The sequence below is a fragment of the Hippopotamus amphibius genome, chromosome 14, assembly GCF_030028045.1.
Source record: "Hippopotamus amphibius kiboko isolate mHipAmp2 chromosome 14, mHipAmp2.hap2, whole genome shotgun sequence".
In the NCBI taxonomy this organism is placed as follows: domain Eukaryota; kingdom Metazoa; phylum Chordata; class Mammalia; order Artiodactyla; family Hippopotamidae; genus Hippopotamus; species Hippopotamus amphibius.
In genome coordinates, this window is record NC_080199.1 from 521,576 (window position 1) to 540,949 (window position 19,374).

The following is a 19,374-nucleotide window of genomic DNA, read 5'->3' on the forward strand; positions in this document are numbered from 1 at the left end:
GACCCCGGTGCCTTCCCCCAGACCCCCACAGCAGCATCTTCCCAAATCACAGCAGGGGTCACGGCACGCGTCCTGCGGACGCGACACCGTGGAGCGACGCGGACCGGCCGTGACCTCCCGGGTCCTTCCCACCCCCGACCCGAGCAGCAGCCTTCCTGCACCTCTGATCTGTCTTCAGGAAGCGCATAGAGGTGGAGCCGCACAGCTTCCAGCCTCGGGGACCGGCTTCGCGCGTCAGCACAGTTCTCGGGCGATTCACGGGCCAACAGCGGGAAGCTGGGCGGCCTCCCCAGCGCGGAGGACCGCGGCGGGCTGACCCACACGCCTGCAGCTGGCCGTTTGGGTGGTCTGGGCCAATGTGAACACAGCCGTGTAGACGCACGCGTGTCAGTTTCTGCGGGAACACGGGTCTGCCCTTCTCCACCCATGTCGAGGCGCGCAGCTGCTCCTCCGCGGGCCATGCCGCCGCAGCTGGGACTCGCCACGGGGTCTCCCGGCACCTCCCCCGCTCTCCCACCAGAAGCCTGTCCCTCAGCTGGGACGGCCGCTTGCAAGACGAGACAAGCCTCTGTGGCGAGCCTTTCACGCCGCGGCAAGAGGTCATGCCACCAACTAGCGTGTCCTCATCAGACAGACGGGAAAACCATGGTTTCGCACCCACCACACCGTCCCCGCGTAGCCCAGAGCGTGCGCCACACTGCCAGGCTGCCGGGCAGCCCGCTGTGCACAGATAAACACACCACGTGTCCCACGCGTGTCAACTGCTAGTGATGCGGACCGGGGAGGGCTGACCACAAGCGCGGGGAGGACGCAGGCAGCGGGCGTTACCGTCAGCATGAGGAAGGTGAAGGCCGACATGCCCACGATGAGGAGCTCCTTGTTGGCCTTGCTCTCCGCGTGCAGCTTCCGGCAGTACGGCCCCACCAGGTAGGTCCTCACCAGCAGGCAGCAGAGGAGCACGGCCGCCAGCGAGAAGAGCACCCGCCCCACCAGGGCCAGGGTCCGCAGGGTCTCCACGGCGACGCTGGGAGATGGGGGGGGAGAGAGAGACGCCTAAGTCCCCTCAGCACACTCTGACGTCCAACAAAATCACCTTTCACTCCTTCCACCTACAAAATAAATGACCCACCTCGCACACATCTCTACTGCTAAACGTAAGAGTAAAGGCCATCACACATCAGCCCCAGGAACTAAGCTGTTTGAATCAAACATAGACGCGAAGTTGTGCTGCGACAATACTTCGGGGTAAATTCATCTCATAGGATGTGACGACGTGTGACTGACAGCCTGTGTGTCTCGTCAAGTGACGGGTGATGAAACTGACTAGGAATGAACCCCCATTTGAAACTCTTTGGGAGGCAACAGTCGACCTGTATCACGACACTGGGCAGGATTCTACTTAGAATACGCTGCTCAGATCTCAATAGATTCTTCAGCTCTCAACCTAAAGACTTTCATGCGATAGGCACTATTGTGTATTTGTCGTGCTTATGGTCACATACATATTTTTTAACCCCAGTTCCCCGTCACATTTAAGAAACCATTCAGTCCAAAATTCTGGCTTCATCGCTCTTGATGGAAGAACATTAACCAGGTTGCCAGGAGAGGAGGAGAGGACTCATCCCTGCAGCGCGGCCTGCATCAGCAGCCCAGACGCACCCCGGGCCGCGGGAGGACGAAGGGCACCGGAGCAGAGCTGCTGGGAACACCCACGTCCGCTCAGGCTCGGGACCGACACCCCTGGGGGGAGGCGGGGTCCGCGGCCTTGGCAGGAACAGAAACTCGCTCGAGGTCCTGGCCAGGTCCCTGGAGCCCAGCAGCGGACAGCGAACTCCTCATCCACACCACACGGCAGGAGTCCACTGCCTGTGACCCACACCCAGGCCTCAGGGTCAGCACCGGGCATCCCTTCCCCGCTGCCCTCCTCCCCGGCACCCCAGTGACCCCTGACTCATCCCATTCAGCTGGCTGCAGAGACCAAAGCAACACACAGGGACACAGTCTGATGTCTGTGACCAGAGGGCCAGGGCCTCGTCTCCTGGGCTAGACCCAGGACCAGGCCGTCCAGGGGTGGCCTGTGGGCGAGCGCGTGCACACGTCTGTCCACCCTGGACAGATGGCCCCGCCCAACAGGGAGAGGCGCCCCGGCCGTCCTCCGGGGCGGTGGAGAGGGCCTCCCACGTACGCGCTGCTGAGTTAGCTGCTCTCAGCGCGCACCCAGCTGTCAGCGGGGCTAGTCTCACTTCTCCTATCGATCTGTGGATCCTCATGAAATGAGACACTTCACCTTGTCCTTAAATCAGCCGTACTTCAATTCTCAACAGTAAGACAAAATGTGCTCCTGCACACGTATGTGCAGGTATACGTGCACACACGTGTGCTTGTGTGTGCATGTGTGCGGGTGGACACGTGTTTATGTGAGCACGGACGTGCGTGTGTTCAAACATTTAAAGTATGAAGCTTCAGCGACACTGACCACTTCTCTCGTCCTTCACGGCTTCTTGAACATCTTTAATACTTAGTAACACACTGGTCCACACTTCCTTCTAGAACGTTCATGGCTGTGCAAGATTCTAATTCTAATATTTTGCGTTACTTTCTCTTTTATCATGGTCCCTGTGTCCTATTCTTTACCTATGAAACATCTGGAGGGAGAAGTGAATTCTTTCCTTTAGGAAAGACCAAGATTAATTCTGGATGAAGCTGGATAAAGAGGCACAGGTTTATTACCACCGCAAGTGACCTTATTTAATATTTTTTACTATAAAGTTTCCCTGGTTATCGAAATTGCAAAAGAGGTTTTCCCAAACTGTATAGAAAAGTAAATATAGTAAAGTAACCATAATCTACTCCTCTACTGGTAGAAACATCACTCACACCTGTGATACATGTTTCTAGTCCCCGCCTTTACGTAGCTAAAATAACACTGCATGTAACTTTTAACAGCTTCGTTGATACACATCTCATTTCACACAATCCGCCCATTTAATGTACACAACTCAGAGCTTTCCAGCCACAGAGCTGTGCAGCCAGCACCACCGCTTCAGGACACAGCTCCCTGCCCAGAGGAACCCGTGCCCATCAAGCGCTCACTCCCTGCCCGGCCCCCAGCTGCTGTCTCTGCGCACCTGCCGCGCTGCACGTTTCACAGACAGGTCATCAGTGGCCGCGGCGGCCCCCCCCCGGCCCCCGGCGTCTGTCCTCGGGGTCCCTCGTGCTGCCGTCACTCCTCTTCCTGGCGGAACGACACTTCATGGTACGTTTTATTTCTCCACCCATCAGCTAACGGATATTTGAGCTGTTTCCACTTTCTAGCTGTTACGACTCACGCTGCCACGAACGTTCACGCATAAGGGTTTTTACTGTGGTAAAACGTTCGTAACATAACGTTTACCATCTCCCCCACTAGTGTGTAATTCCTGGCACGAGGGGCGTTCACATGGCTGTGCTGCCGCGGCCCTGCACAGGTGACCCTGGAGCAGAAGCGCCGCGTCGCGTGGCAGCCCCATGGTTCTCCTTCTGAGAAATGCCGTGTGTGGTTTCGACTCTTTTTTACAACCTAACACAATGCAGAGCACTTTTCCATGTCATTAAAATTCTCGGTACGAAATCAGCCAGTACCTGTACTGGATGATTTTTAAATTAGGAAGATAAAGAAGAGAAGCTTCCCAAGTCTTCTGCCTGAGCCATATCTGTCTACCCAGTAGGTGACACCCATGCTTCCCGGGGGCCCAGACACTCTTGGCCGCGGTTCTGCTTCTGCCTGGGAAGGAGGTTCCCACCTTTCCCAGGAATGACTTACTGCATATCCAAACAGAACTCAAACGACTTTCAGCTAAAGTTACAAATCACTTTTCTGTCCAAATTTTTGTTCAGTTACCTACCCTGAAAAGCTGTAGCCAGAAGAATAAGGTTGTGACTAAATGTCACTTTTCTGACAGTTAACGAACTTTGGATCAAAGGAAAATGACAGTCAAAGGGCCTTCCTGATAAACGGCCTTTAACAGCTGCACATACAAGGGACGCATTAGGCGCTTTATAAGTCTCTCCTGTTAGTAACCTGCACACCATCCAGAAGGCGGGTGGGGTGCTACTTCTACCTTGTTCCCATCCTACAGGTGAGAACACAGCCTGCAGGTCTGGCAAATGGAGACCGGGGGCTGCAGGGAAGCCTCCCACCAGGGCTAAGCTTTCACCTCTCGGAATCTCAATTAAAAAGCCATCCCCTCCTTCTACTTTCCCCATCAGGCTGAGCTCACTGACAGCAGGGAAGAGATCCTGATAATTTTTTGGATTGCTGAAACTTAATACAACATCCAGCAAAAGGCAAATACTATAAAATACAAAACACCTCCACCCCACAGGTCAGCAACAAGGCAGGCTGTCCACGCCCCCCTGGGCAGGGCCCAGCAGGAAGAGGCACACATCCACCCTCAGCCACGCCTCAACACCGGGCTGCTGGCTTTAAAAGATGGCTCAAGGGTCCAGGCTGGTAAAATCAGATAGGAAATGTCCAGGATACAACAGAAAATCGCTCATCACGCCGAGAATCGGGAGGAACACAACCTGGACGAGACTCCAGCGTCACGACCAGCCGTTGCTAGAATTATTGGACAAATATTTTAAAGCAGCCTCTGTGAAAATGATCCAACAGCAATTAGAAATTCCCTTGAGACAAATGAAAAAATAGAAAATCTCAGCAAAGAAATAGAAGTTATAAGAAGAAGAATCAAATGGCAATTATACAACTAAACAATATAATAACCAAAGCAAAAATCTCGCTGGATGGGCTGAAGAGCAGCGAGGTGATGACAGAGGCTGGGACCAGTGGACTTGAGGACAAACCAACAGAACTGACTCAGTCTGAAGAACAGACAGAAAACAGACCGAGAAAGCAGCAACTCGGAGCGCAGGGAAGACGGAAGAGCCCCTGTGCGTCACTGGGGCCCAGGAGGAGGGCAAGCAGGGCTGCACACGCACCTGAAGAATCAACGGCTGAAATTCCTACACGAGGCGAGAGACGTAAACCCACAGCTTCAGGAGGCTGAACGTGTGCCGTACAGAGTAAACCCAGAGGGGTCACGGGCTGACGGCCCAGTGGGGGGGCGGGGCCTCAGAGGGCGGGGCCCGTGCTGCCACCAGGGAGCTCTGCACCCTCTCCGCCTCCCCCGCCCCGGGGACACAGTGAGGAGGCAGCTGTCTGAGAGAGGGGACCAGCACCCTGATCTCCGACGTCCAGCCTCCAGAACCGTGAGAAATAAGCGTCTGCTGTGTAAGCACCCATCTTGTGGTGTCTGCTACGGAGCCCGAACTAAGACACCAGGACAAAGACCAAGTCTTGAAAGCAGCCAGAGAGAAGCCACGTGTTACTTGTGGAGAAACACAGATCTGAACAACAGCCGGTCTCCCATTGAAGCCTTCGGAGGCCAGAGAGAAGCAGCACAGCATTGCCAGGCACCGGAAGGAACGCCACTGTGGACCGATGCCCAGTGGCCACGTCCTCCAGGGTGAAGGGAAATAAGACTCTGCGTGCGATGAGGAAACCGAGAGAACCTGCCACCGGCAGCAGACTAACTGTGAGAAAACGACCAGAGTCCTCCAACAGAAAGGAAACAGAGCAGAGGAAACCTTGGACTTGGAAAGGAAGGTCAGATGGGTAAAAATGGTAAGTGTAACAGACAGTCCTTCTTATGAGCTTTAAAGATCCTATTCGAGGGGAATTCCCTGGTGTTCCAGTGGTTAGGATTCTGGGCGTTCAGTGCCGGGGGCCCAGGTTCGATCCCTGGTCAGGGAACTAAGATCCCACAAGCTGCATGGCATGGTCAGAAAAATAAAATCAAATTAAAAATCTTATTTGATTATTGAAGCAAAATTTTAAAAACCATTTGATGTGGCACTCAATGTAAATAGAGAAGATACAACAATTATACTTTAAAAGAGAGGGAAGGAAAGGGCCCTAGAAGGAAACAGGATCCACACTTCACGGAAAGTAGTGAAATGTTCCGCGGGAAGCAGTGAGATGCTGACAGCAAGCTGAGTAAGTCCATGTGGGGATACAGTGATGCCCAAAGTGGCCACAAAAAGAAAACCACACAGAACAATATATTAAAAAACGTTATAAACAAATCAAGATGGAATCCTTAAAAATAAGCAAGTAACACTGGAAGGTAAGTGAAATGAAAAAGAACAAGAAACAGAGACAACAAAATAAAACAACAAAATGAGAGACAAGTCCTAATATAACAGTATTTCCCTTAAACGTACGTGGTCTCAACACACCAATTAAAAGACAGAGATTTGCTGAATTGATTATAACAATACCATCCAACAATATGCTGTCTATAAGAAACTCACTTCAAATATAATAGCACAAGAGGGTGAAAGCAGGATGGAAAAGATATAACACTGTGCACACGAATGAAAAAGTGGAGTGACTGTGTATATTAATATCAAGTTGGGGCTTCCCTGGTGGCACAGTGGCTAAGAATCCACCTGCCAATGCAGGGGACACGGGTGTGATCCCTGGTCCCAGAAGATCCCACATGCCAAGGAGCAACTAAGCCCGTGCGGCACAACTACTGAGCCTGTGCGCCTAGAGCCTGTACTCCGCAACAAGAAAGGCCACTGCAATGAGAAGCCTGTGCACCACAATGAAGAGCAGCCCCCGCTCGCAGCAACTAGAGAAAGCCCGTGCGCAGCAATGAAGACCCAACACAGCCAATAAATAAAGTGAACTTCAGAGCAAGAAGAATTGCTAGAAACAAAAGGGACATTACATAATGATAAACGGGTCCACCCACCAGGAAGACAGAGTGACCCTAAACGTGACGGCACCAAACAGAAGCGCCCCAGACACAGACAGCAAGAGCTGGTGGAGCTAAGGGGCGGCAGGCAGACAGGCAGGCACAGCGGGGCTTCAACATCCCCCCTCAGCGACGGATGGAGCTACAGCAAAAACACAGGATAACCGGACAATGCAATGAATGAGCAGGACTAACGGACGCCTATGAACACTCTACTCAACAACAGCAAGACACACATTTTGTTTCCAAGTGACGTTGGCGCCTTTACCGGCCCACATCCGGGACCAGAAGACAAACCTCAACACACGGAAATCATACAGACTGTGTGTTCTCTTACCACAGTGCAATCATACTAGAAATTGATAAAAGAAAGACGACAGGAAAATCGCCAAACACTTGGAAAGCAACACCCTTCTAAACAATCCATAGGTCAAAGAGGAAGTATCAAAGGAAAATTTTTAAATGCATTTAACTGAATGAAAATAAAAATACAACATGTTAAAATAAATGAGTGCAGCCAACAGTGCTGAGGAAAATTTATAGCACTAAATACTTACAACAGAAAAGAAGAAAGATTTTAAATCAATAATCTGAGTTCATACCAAGAACCTAGAAAAAGAAGAGTAAAACAACCCTAAAGCAGAAAGAAGGAAAGAAATGATAACAGCCAGGGTAGAGGCCAGTGGAACTAAAAGCAGAAAAACAGAGACAAATCAAGGAGACAGAGAGCTGGTTCTTACAGAAGATTAATAAAGAATGAAACAGGGGAAATCACTGCTGATCTTGCAGACCTCAAAAGGAAAATAAAGAAATACGACAAATAACGCTATACATATAAATTTGACAAATTACATGGAATGGACCAATTCCTCAAAAAACCAAACTAGCGTAATTCAACAACAGGAGCAGATAATCTGAGTGCCCCTATAGCTATAAAGCAAACTGCATGTGTAACTTCAGGTAACTCCCAAGAAGGAACTCTCAAGACCTAGATGGTTTCACTGGAGAACTCCACCAAACATTTACGGAAGAATCAACAGCAATTTTACGCACTGATTTCTAGAAAAGAGCAAACAGAAGAGGAATGAACACCTCCCAAATCACTTTATAAACCTAGTATCACCCTAATACCAAAACCAGATACAGCGAAAACAGAAGAAGACTACACACCAACATCTCTCATGAACTTAGACACAAAAACCCTCCACAGAACACTAGCAACGTGGATGGGGTGGTGCACGGAGAGACTCACACACCACGACCACGTGGCTTTATTCTAGGCGTGCGAGGCTGGTTCAGCCTTCAGAAGCCACTCAGCATGATCCCCACACACGTGGGTAAAGAAGAACGGCACACGAATCTATCCATACAGGCAGAAAAAGCATTCGACAAAATCCAACATCCACTCACGATAAAAGCACTCAGCAAACAGGAGAGAAAGGAGCCTCCTTCCGCTTGACAAATAACAGCTACAGAAATCCTGCCGTTAACATCGCACTAAACGGTGGGAAAGGCGAACGCTCTCCCTTCAAGATCAGGAAGAAGCAAGGACGTCTACTCTCACCATTTATTCAGCAAAGTGCAATGAGGCAGGACCAAGAAAGAAGAGCACGCAGGTTCGGAAGGAAGAAGCAAGGCCAACGCCCAGCCCCGCGGGGCTGGACCTGTGCGCCGGCAGCGCCGCCTGGTGTCACTCTGAGCTCCCGGCCTGTGCGGCACGAGCTCGGACTGCGTGTTTGGAAAAAGGCGCTAAATAGTATTTCGATCAACACACAATTTGAAGCCAGAAAAGCAAGCCGTGCTCTCAAGCGGGGCAGGGCAGGAGGCTTACCTGGCGCGAGCGCCGGCCCCCGCCTGCAGGAGGGCGGGCAGGGCGGCCACCAGCAGCCCCAGCTGCACGTCCTGCGCCACCAGTATCCCCAGCAGCACCGCACCGTAGTCCACGTCACCTGCTGGGAGAGAGGCGTTAAGGGCGCGGCCCGGGGGCCGGGAGCTCTACCCCCCACGCGGAGCGCGCCGCCACCTACCTTCCTTGTCACTGCGGGCGCTGCCCACGAGGAACTTGGACACCAGCGGCGTGCTCGACAAGGACAGGCAGGTGGAGATGAAGACGCTCTGGGCGGGCCTGATCTGCAGAAGGTGGCCCCAGACCAAGCCGAAGGCCACCATGAGCAGAGTCATGTAGCAGGGCCCCTGCAGGGAGATCTTCCACACCTGGGAGAGAGCACAGGGGCGTGCACAGCCCTCAGTGCCCACGGCCCCGCAGAGCACGTGCACGCCTGCCCAGGAGCCGGCCGGCCCTGCAGGAAACACACGAGCAGGACACCACGAAAACCGGGGCACTCTCCTACGGTCACTGCGGTCACTGCGCGCTGGGCGTTGTTACGAATGAAGCAGGCCCCTCCCTCGCCAAGCGCATCCCCATCCTCAGGACACAGCTGGAGCTGGGGACCCCCACCGCCCCCTCTTCTAACGGAAACAGCACCTGCTGGGGTTCCAGGAAAGTCAGTGTCACCTGGGCGGCCCAGGCGATTCACAAATAAACGAGACAACTGAAGATGCAGAACAGAGATGCGGCCTCAGCGACAAGGCCCAGGAAGGAGCGCACAGCCTCGGGCGGCTCTGAGCCATCTCCACTCAGGCCTCTAGCAGATTTCACACAAGACCCGACAGGGGCCTGCCAGCAACTACTAATTCTTCCAAACCCTGCCAAGTAATTTCCCACTGTGACACGGTCACATGGGTACCCTACACGGCAGGAGACCCTTCAACTCAGAACCATCACACCGGTACCTCAGGCTGCGCTAGAGCTGTCAGTCATCCATCCCTGAGAAATAAAAGAAAACCCGCACTGAGCGCAGGGCCTGACTACGAAGGGGCGGGATGCACTCCTGGTGCAGGTGGAGGGTCAGGGCCGCCAGGCGGGGAGCAGCCAGGCTCCATGGCACTTGGGGACATCGGAGCAGAGGGGACACGAGAGACCCCAGCTTGTCCCAGACCCAAAGGCACCCAACAGGGGCTGGTCCACGTCCAAGCCCTGCCCTGACCCACGACACACACCTGTGCCTGCAAGGCCTGCCTCAGGCTGCATCGCCAGGCGTGAAATCCCCAAAGCATCACAAAACCGTGTCACATTGAGGAGGACACGCGAACGTCACGGTGAATGACGTCACCTTCTTATTTAACACCGAGCCCCGCAATGCGGGGCAAGACGATTACGAGACCCCCGGAGCCAGAGGACGCCTGAATCTCCCCAACCCCCCACGGCCCGGGTGAGGACACTGCCAGCCGAGATGGCCGTGCCGGGGACGTGGGGCTTGGGGGTGGGGTGGGGGGTTAGACACCGCCCCTCCCTGCTCCCGACCTCGAGGTAACACCGCTGCTGGCCATGAACGTCTATAAACTGGACACACGTGAACACCCAGGGGTCCAGGCTGTGCTTTCACAGGGCCACCGGGGAAGACGCTCGCATTCCCGGGAGACCCTGCAGGTCCTCGCCAAGCCCCTCCGTCCAGGCCACAACATACAGCGCAACATTAGGACCCAAGGAAGTGGCCAATTTTCTTTAAACTTTGGATTCAGAAATGAACACCTGGAGGTGATGACACCAGAAGCATGAGAAAGATACCAAAGTACCTGGAGAAAACCCTGAACTGACGAGGGACGCTGTGTGAGGAGGAACACTGACAGGAAGGGCGTCATCAGTGGACGGACAAACGGACGTTTCGCAGAGAGAGAGGAGACGGGAAAGGGGTGGGCTCAGCCCGAGACGACTCCCCTCCCCGCCCAGGGGAAGCACGCCGGTGGCCAGGGAGGACTCGGAGAGACGCGCACAGCTGTTCTGCACGTTTTTTCCTGTGCGTCTGGGCTCCTTCTGCGTTGCTGCGGTCACACTATATGCTCACTTTTTTCTTTTGAAGTTTAGCATTTTAACATTTTCCTTTGTTACTGCACATTCTTGTAATAAAATATTTTTAAGTGGCTACATAATACTCCATCCAGCAGCTACATCACAGCTTAACCGTTAGATACTCAGGTTGTTTTGAATCTTTTATAAAAACGCTACATTGAGGAGCTGAATACCTTTTAGGGGCTAATTTTAAAAATAAAGACCAAAACGTGCACTTGACTCTTCCCTCTGCCTGGAGACCCAGGAGCCGAACTGCAGGTGAAAGGACGTGAACCTGGCGAGGCTCCTGAGCCAAACTGCCGGGCTGCTCCCCAAAAGGGGCACCCACGTCACACTTGCCACGCAGGTGCAAGGGCACCCGGCAACCCCCTGCACGGCCACGGAGCCCCCGCTGGTCGACACGAGTGTCCCAGCTGAGCCAGTGGGCGAAACCGGGCCGGGGCGGAGCTGCCCTCTCCCGTAACCAGTAGCCTCCCTGTCGTTCCCCGCCTCCCATCAGTTTTCTCATCAGCTTCTCCCTCTTTGTGTCTGTTCAAACACAAAGCAGCTTTTCATTAATTCACTTCCAACCTAACTCCACTCCCATTCTGGAATACTCCAGCTTTCAAAGTAGTCATTCTAAAAGCCAACAAATTTAGGAGGAACTGTTGCTTCCACTATTTTAACATTTATTCATACACACGGTCCTAAACACTATTAACCTTCCAGATGTTTCCATCCTACAGCGACAAGGCAATACATCAAAATGTGCCAGTCATTTAGGAATTAGAACCACACATTTTCCCCCAGAGGGACACACTGAATATTCAATCCCTATGAGATTTCGCCTCTAGCAGCGTCAGACCCTCTTGGAGGGGCCCACAAATTAGTACGCTTGAACACAGCACTTCTCAGACCCGGTTTGGAATTAGTCGCATGGAAGCCATTCCATTTATTCACTGAACCGTCACTCTTTATTTTAAAAAAACACTTCATCTTTTGAAATTTATGTTCCAAAAATGACATCAAACTACAACATCATATTCTACCCTCAACAGACAATCCGCTGGGCGAGTCACAGACGGACGTGGACGGTGAGCACAGGGCGTGCTCGCCTCCGTGGGGCAGGGATGCAGGCACACGGCTGCACTCACCTTTCTCAGCTTCTCTGGGGAAAATTCTAAGCCGACGAGGAAGAGAGTGAAGAACACACCAAATTCTCCTAACGTCTCCACCTGCACAGTCGACTGGAAGACAAGAAAGCTGTAAGACCGTGTCACTTACCGTCCTTAAGATACCACCTGTACATCACAGAACTACCTTGTCCTAACAACCTCAGTGGGACTCCCCACAAAAGCCCAGCATTTAAAAAAAAAAAATTACCTGAATTTCCTCTATATCTGAGATAACTTGAACCTCCTGGCTGTGGTGCCTTTTTTCCTTTCCCTTGATTAGCTGGAGGAACAGTGTTATTTACTTCCTAGGAAATAGCTCGTGAATTCACCTTTCAGTTCATCAACTGCCACCGTGACTTCCCTTGCTTCCTTCCATCAGCGTCTTTGGAGACGCAGAGGCACGAAACCTGAGTGGGACGCTTAGCTAGTAAGAGGGCTTTCCTCTCCCCGGGTCTGCGTGGGACAGACTGGGGGGTGTCCTCCGGGACCACAACAGGCCACTCCCCGCAGGTCCTGGCGTACAGCGCTCCTCACTTGCTCTCTGCCTTCTGTGTTCCTGCACTACAGTAGAGAAGGCTGTCTACACCAGCACACTCGGTACTACTATGTTATTCACACGTGAGCTTTTCATTGGGGCCACGAACGGCTTCCGTGTTTCCTGAACATGTGAAAACAGAGTCCAGGCCTCCGTGGGTTGGTGTGCCCCCCTGGCCCTGCCGTGCCCCTCCTGGGTCTGCCGGCTGTGAACGCCACCCACCCGCCCTCTTTTTATCGGCATCTTTCCTCCTTTCACTCTCAACCTTTTAGTCACTTTATTTTTATTCAACTCGTTTACTGTACTTTTTTTCCCCTGACACCATCTACAAACCTGTATGTTTTCTTAGGGAAGTTTACTCCACATACATTTGTCATAGAACATCTTTGCTCTCACTTCTTCTACGTCTTCTGCTTTTTATGCTTCCTGATGGCTGCTATTTTTTTTTCCCTCTTGAAAACCGGGCTGCAACCTGACTTCAAAGTAACATACTTAAACCTGTACTTCTCGACTTAGAAAATGAAAGCCCACTAACTCCCATAAATACTGGGGTACAATTATATACAATTATACTTTCTCCATTAACCACCCCCACATGTGGCTAGTAGGATCTTGGAATTTTATCTTGGTAATTTTATCTCTGTATTTGTGTTTGTTTGTTTGGGTTTTGTTTTGGTTTGGGGTTTTTTGGCCGCGCCATGCAGCAGGTGGGATTTAATTCCCTGACCAGGGATCAGACCCGGGCTCCTTGCATCGGGAGCGCCACGTCTTAACCACTGGACCACCAGGGAAGGAAGTCCTGATCTCGGTATTTTTATCTCCTGTAGTTGTATTATTTTTCCATGCTGTAGGTAATTTATTAAGAAGTACAACACTCACAGTGCCCAGCTGGATCCATTACCTAGATCTTTAGCCTTGCTTCTCTGCACGAGCTATCTCTGTCATCAGGAAGAAAGGAAAAGGAAAACACGTCTGTGTCCCCTCCTGTCTGCTAATGTCCCGGGAGGGGAGAGCTGGCACAGGGCAGGCAGCTTCACCTACAGCTTTTACACTGTTTCAATCCCGTACAAAAGGTCGCATCACACCAGGCTTCCCAGAGGCCACCCAGCCTCACCTATGCTCAACCGCCCCACCAAGGTCCCCGCCTGCTGTCAGGACCCGTCAGCCCCGCCCCCTCCCCCGTGCACCCCGCTGAGGGGACCCTGGGCACCCTGCAGACCCGTGCAGGTGCGCTACGCTGAGGGGGGTGAGGCTGCAGGTGGAGCCTCCGCCCTCCCCTGCTTCACCGACTCCCGTTCTACCCACAGCGGGGCACCTGGGGCGGGGGGCACCAGGGGGTCCTCCAGGGTGGCGCCAGGCCACCTCTTCCTGGCCTTCTCTTTCCCTTCTGTCCACACTGTGTTTTGTGGGCGGACACAGCCTGAAGCCCACACGGGACAGCGCCCCTCCACCTGCTCAGCAGGCCGCCTCCGGCCCCGCACCTCCCGGGACTCACAATGCCCACAGCCCGCCGGACCACGGCTCGCTGCTTCACCAGCTTCTCAGTGTGTCAGGCATGTTTTAAAAATACATTTAATCCGGCACTTTCAGCTCCTTTCAGTGTCTGAATAATCCCGTCCACGACACTGCTGCAAGCAGAGTCTTTAAAACTAACGTGGTCATCTTCCCCGGTGGCACTGCTCACTCGGCAATGAACAGCTGCCTTTCCTACACTTTAGAGACTCCTTAGGAAACCTGAAAAGACAGGACACTGCTGTCCTCATTCCCGCACGCGCAGCGGGCGCCAAGCAGTTGTGCTTGTTCTCACCTTAATGCTGTTGAGCCCGGACGGCCCCAGCAGCACCCCGCAGACGATGTAACCCAGCATGGTCGGCAGCCCGACCGTCGTGCAGACCCAGCCGCAAGGCAAGGACAACATCCCTATGGTGACGATGTCCTAACAGAAGGACAGACAGACAGGAAACACACCTTTGAGACACAGTCGGCAAGAGGAAGGAGCGGGCGGGGCCCTGACCTCACTGAGTGGGAAGCAAAGCAGGTGAGGAGGCAGAGGGAGAGCTCTGGGAGCAGGTGAGGCTCGCGGACAATGACAGCCACTCCTCGCAGACCCCGGGACAGTCTTCCGAGAGCTGTGAGGGCGAGGGCGGTCTCAGGGCTCGAGTCCGGGCGCCCTTCCCAGCCCGACCCACCGAGCCAGGCGAGACTCCTCGACGGATGCTGCCACTGCTGGTCCCAGGCGGACGTCTCCCCAGAAGCTACGCTACATACACGAGGGGAGGGGCGTAACCGTGCAGTGGAGACCCCGCCCCGCGCAGAGGGCACCAAAGTTGCCGTCTCAGCCTCAGCCCCTCCCAGTCCCGGTCATAACCAGTGAAGGCCACACGCCTGCTGGCTTTTACCTCCCCATTCGCGACAGAGATGGCGATGCAGGGACCACCCCTCACACAGCGGGGACCCTTTATCTGCCCCTCGGCCGTCTGTCCTGGCAGCCCCTTGAAGACTGAGTTCTTTGCCGGGGTCTCTTCTCCTGCACAGACTCCAGTGTTGGGGCGTTTAGCTGAGACCTGGCGATTTATCTGGACCCTGTCACTCTCACACCTGCCTCTCACTCGGTCCAAATCCAAACAGTGATCCGGAACCACAGCACCGTCCACCTCGAGTCCAGATAATCCACATCCTCTCACTGGCCTGGTTTCCTCGGAGGGCACAAGTCTGCCCCTCAGGCACCGGCAGCTCTGGGGGAGGCGGCCACGCCATCCCCCCACCCCCCCCCCCCGCTCTAAGCAGGCCACACGTGAAACCACAGCCAAACCCTCCCTGCCCCTGGAGAATGAGCTATGTCGGTGGAACCGGCTTTTAGACAGCGGACACGGGTGCCCGGCGGGGGCGGGGGCTACCTTTATGAGGTGGTGGTCTGCCCGTGGGATGGTGGCGTCCCTGGGCTTGGTCAGGATGTACTGGTTGTTCTGGGAGTCGATGAGCATGCTCAGGCCCAGGTCCTCCTCCACCTCTCGTTTCGTGAGGTTCTGCTTGGAATTGGCCTCTTCCTCCTCCACCCGCAGGACTGCCTCAAAATTGACCCCTTTGACCTGTAAGAATGACCAACGTTATGCCACTAAAACCAGTTAAATGTGTTCAAGTTCAAATTTACAGAGTAAGTCCTATACAGAAGAATGTTTTCAGTATTCTATCAAGTGTGGTGAGAGACCAGTAAGTTAGAAAATTAGAAAAGTAGTTTCAATAGAAAAAGTGACTTAAGGATGGAAGTGTTCAGGACCCTATTACTTCCAAACACCTGCTCTACCGGACTCGGGGGAGACACTGCGATCTGTGACAAGAGACACAGATTTGGTCTCTGACCCTTGCCTGCTCACAGTTCCCCAAACCCTCCTAACTTCCTGAGTGATAAACAGCGACTGATGTAAACACCTTATCTTATATTTGGCCTTTTGGCCCCAGTTCTTGAAATCGCTCCCGAGCAGCAGAGCTGAAAGGAGTGTTTTGTCCTTCAAAAGAAGCCCCCTGTGAACTCACCTGACCTCAGGTGGGGGGGAGGGGGAGATGGTGGAAAGCCCCCAGGTACCCACGGGAGAGGGCTGGTCAGCAGAGGAGCTGGCTGCGGGCTGAACCCACAGCCCCATCCGGGCCTCCGGGAGGGCAGAGGGGCTGGAGGCCGGGCTTGTCACAAGCCTACATCACGAAGCCCCACAGAGACCCGTCAAGTGTGGGCTTCCAAGAGTGTCCAGGTCGCTAAACGTGCGGAGGTGTCTAGGGGGAGGGTGCCGGGCCCAGAGCAGGCGGGGGCTCCCCACCCTGCCCCCGCCCCCTCCCACCTGAGCTGCACCCTCCAGGACAAACCGGCAGCCCAGCAAGCAGACGGGGCTCCGTGAGCCACTCCAGCAAACTACGGAGCCCGCAGAGGGGACAGCTGGCATCTGAAATGGGGCACATCTTGGGCGGAGCCTGGACCCGTGGGGCCTGCGCGACCCCCAGGGGTACGGTGTCAGGCTAAACTGAAACACAGGACGTGGCTGGCGTCCCAAAGAACCCGGAGAGGGCCAGTGTGGACGCGCCCAGAGCCGTGGAAGACGAGGGCCCGGTGAGCCGGGGTAAAGGCAAGGCCACGCTTTCCCAGCCACAAAGCCCTGCAGCCCAGAGCCTCCCCCGCCCCGGACTCACTAAGTGCCTTTCACTCCACTCTTCCCTCCCTTCCTTCCCCAACCTTGCTCTGGTCTGCCATCATTACTTAACCCTTTTCTGGGTCCATTCCAAGACTCACAGTCAATTCCTGGAATTAATCTCATCTTTCCAAAGAACCCTGAGCCTATCACAACAAGCAAGCCGTCTAACATTCTGCTTCGGACCCGGAGATGGTGCCCTGTGAGGAGAGGGCCACTGTTCCCCGGGCAGATCAGCACTGAAACGCAACCGTCCAGGGCCAGCTTCCTGCGACCAGAGCCCGAGCTGCTGACCAAACCCAGGGAGGAAGCAGAGGAAACCAGAGAGCGTCTTTAGGGCCACACGAGTTACTTCCTACGGCACAGAAGTGTTTTAGCTTCGTCTACATTTTCAACCAGCGCTAAAATACGCCTGCAGACAATTCCAAGCACGCGTGCCCTCAGGAGCTCAGCAAGGCGCTCCGGATGCTACTTACTGACTTCTTGTCATCGAAAGCGTGTTCTTCTATCTCCTCCTCCAGACGGTCTGCCGCCTTCCTCACGTCCTCAAGAATTTCATCAAGTATGGATAAACTTTTGTTTCGATGCTGCATATTTTTAAGAGCTTCAACTTGATGTTTTTCTGCTGCCAGAAGTTCCACATACTCTGTCTCTTCCTGTTCATTCATAAGAAAGGAAGAATGGCGTCTGTTAAGAAGCAAACCTGGACGACCCGCCCGCACCACGGACAGACTGCAGGGCAGGCCGGGTGCCCCAGGGCACTCAGACTCCTCGAGCACACCCTGCAGGAAGGCTGCTTACACACACACACACACACACACACACACACACGACCGTGAAGAGATGCTGAGGGGCGTCTCTTCACACAAAACCACCCGCCGAGCACAGAGGCCGCCCCAGGCATGATGCCCACTGCGCGCAGAGGCACCGCTGTGGGACCTGACTCTTCAGCCACACGTTTCTACGCGGACACACAGTCGAGGTCCAAGTCACAAATGTGCTGTTCCCGAAGAGCCTGACACACACTCACGTGCACAGCTGACAGATGGTGCCGGCAGCAGCGTCCCACACGTGTGTCACACGGCCGCACTCCAGCTCGGGCAGCCCCGAGCCAACACCCTCACCCCGCACGCACGCCGGGGAGGACAGGCCCAGGCCCCAGCCCGGCTGCTGCGCGGCCTGTGCTCAGTGCCCCCAGCTCCACGGTCCCCGGTGCCTGGACCACCTCAGCCACGTGAGGCAGAGCCCGCAGAGTACGTGCGTGTGGGCCAGGGTCACTCAAACTCACACCTACTCTCTGTGCCACAGGAAGACCTCAAACCCACACCCCTGCAAATCCCTCTGTAACGCCAAGGACTTCACGTCTCCCCGTGGGGAGGCTCTGGGAAGGCAGTGACCCTGCTCAGAGGGGCGTCACAGCCAGTTCCTGACACCAGACAGGACCACCGAGCCCAGGGGCTACTTACCCCGTCCTCATACTTCTACCGAAAAATGCCACACACGTGTAAAAAAAATTTAATACTTTGTATCATCTCTACATTTTAAGCTGTATACTAATATTACAGCCTTACCATGAAGATAAAATGATACTTTGTATATTTAAAGTGCCTGGTACATAATAAACAGCTTAAATGACAGCTTTAAAATGTTATGTAACTATCACATTTGATACAATAGCAGTTTCTTCTCATCAATTTAAAAATATACTTCATCAAACTCTGTAATTCAAATGTATACATTTGTTTAAAACTACCTTTAATATTTTTGTTCCCAGCATGTGGGCCTTGAAGAAACTCAGGCTTCACACGAAAAGCAATTCTTGTCAGAAACTGGAAATGCGGACAGCGGTTACACTGGGTTTATCTCCACCTCATTTCAGTGGGAGACCATGCATAACTCTTGTCAATACCCAGGGATTTCCGCCCTGGAGACGAGCATTAGAGACTCGCAGAGGTGCTCAAGCTGCCTCTGCTAGGTGTGCAGCGGCAGCGACTCTCCCGCAGCTGCTGGGCCGGGCAGGGGCCCCACCTGCTGAAGCGCCTCCCCCACCCCAGCCCCAGCCGCCCCGGCCCCACCTTGATGGCCGCCTCCCGCAGGGCCTCCAGGCGCTGCCTGATGCTCTCCTTCATGTTGACCACGTCCCTGTAGTCGCCCTGCAGGGCTCTCTGGAGTCCGTGGATGGCCTGGAAGACTGAGTTTTCACTTTCATTCAGCTCTTTTTGGAAAATTTCAAACGTGTGCACCTGAAAGAGCTTCTCCTCATCTGAAAGGCCAGCGTCTTTTTCCACTGCTCTGATGGCATTTTTCAGTTTGTTAAGAACCACGGCCTTTTGGCGAAGAAGCCCGGAGAGCTTCCTGCAGCCGTCCAGGACCCACTGCCTCCTCTGGGCGGCGGCCGCCCCGCGGCCCCGGTACAACCTGATGGCGTGCCTGGCCAGCGCCTCGTGCTCCGCTCCGCTCGCCAGCAGGTGCAGGAACGGGAGCCACATCCACACAGGGCTCTCCCGCAACACCTTCATGATGCAGCTCCGGGGACAGGGCCCGGCAGGGCGGAGTCCTGCGGAGGCGGGCGTGCGCTGCAGACAGACAGTTTCAGCTGAAAAAGAGATGTGTCGTCACCTAGAGTTGAACGATGATTCATTGCTATTGAGATTAAAGTATTAAATAATTACTAAAAATTATCACGTTTCTGAGGAAAATGTTATTTTTCCTAGATTAACATCTGAACTATTTACTGCACCGAGATTACAATCAAACACTGAATGTTAAAGTTTGGTGCCTGATGAACAGTTGA

The 19,374-nt window shown here is 53.8% G+C and overlaps 1 protein-coding gene across 10 annotated transcripts in view; it reads right to left on the reverse strand.

Annotated features, from left to right (window-relative positions):
- The window catches only part of TMCO3 (transmembrane and coiled-coil domains 3), a 28,638-nt gene that overhangs the window by 3,188 nt on the left and 6,076 nt on the right, over positions 1 to 19,374 (reverse strand). For 4 of the 10 annotated variants that reach the window (XM_057707044.1, XM_057707043.1, XM_057707041.1 and 1 more), the window contains 8 exons: positions 18,656 to 19,176; positions 17,057 to 17,236; positions 15,300 to 15,491; positions 14,210 to 14,338; positions 11,847 to 11,939; positions 8,831 to 9,017; positions 8,635 to 8,755; positions 829 to 1,024 (listed from right to left, as the gene is read on the reverse strand). In XM_057707044.1, the coding sequence (XP_057563027.1) occupies positions 829 to 1,024; positions 8,635 to 8,755; positions 8,831 to 9,017; positions 11,847 to 11,939; positions 14,210 to 14,338; positions 15,300 to 15,491; positions 17,057 to 17,236; positions 18,656 to 19,176 (1,619 nt within the window). Of the gene's footprint in view, positions 1 to 161; positions 395 to 828; positions 1,025 to 8,634; positions 8,756 to 8,830; positions 9,018 to 11,846; positions 11,940 to 14,209; positions 14,339 to 15,299; positions 15,492 to 17,056; positions 17,237 to 18,655; positions 19,177 to 19,374 lie in introns of all 10 variants that reach the window. The other 6 variants (XR_009048955.1, XR_009048956.1, XM_057707047.1 and 3 more) reach the window with 3 other exon arrangements.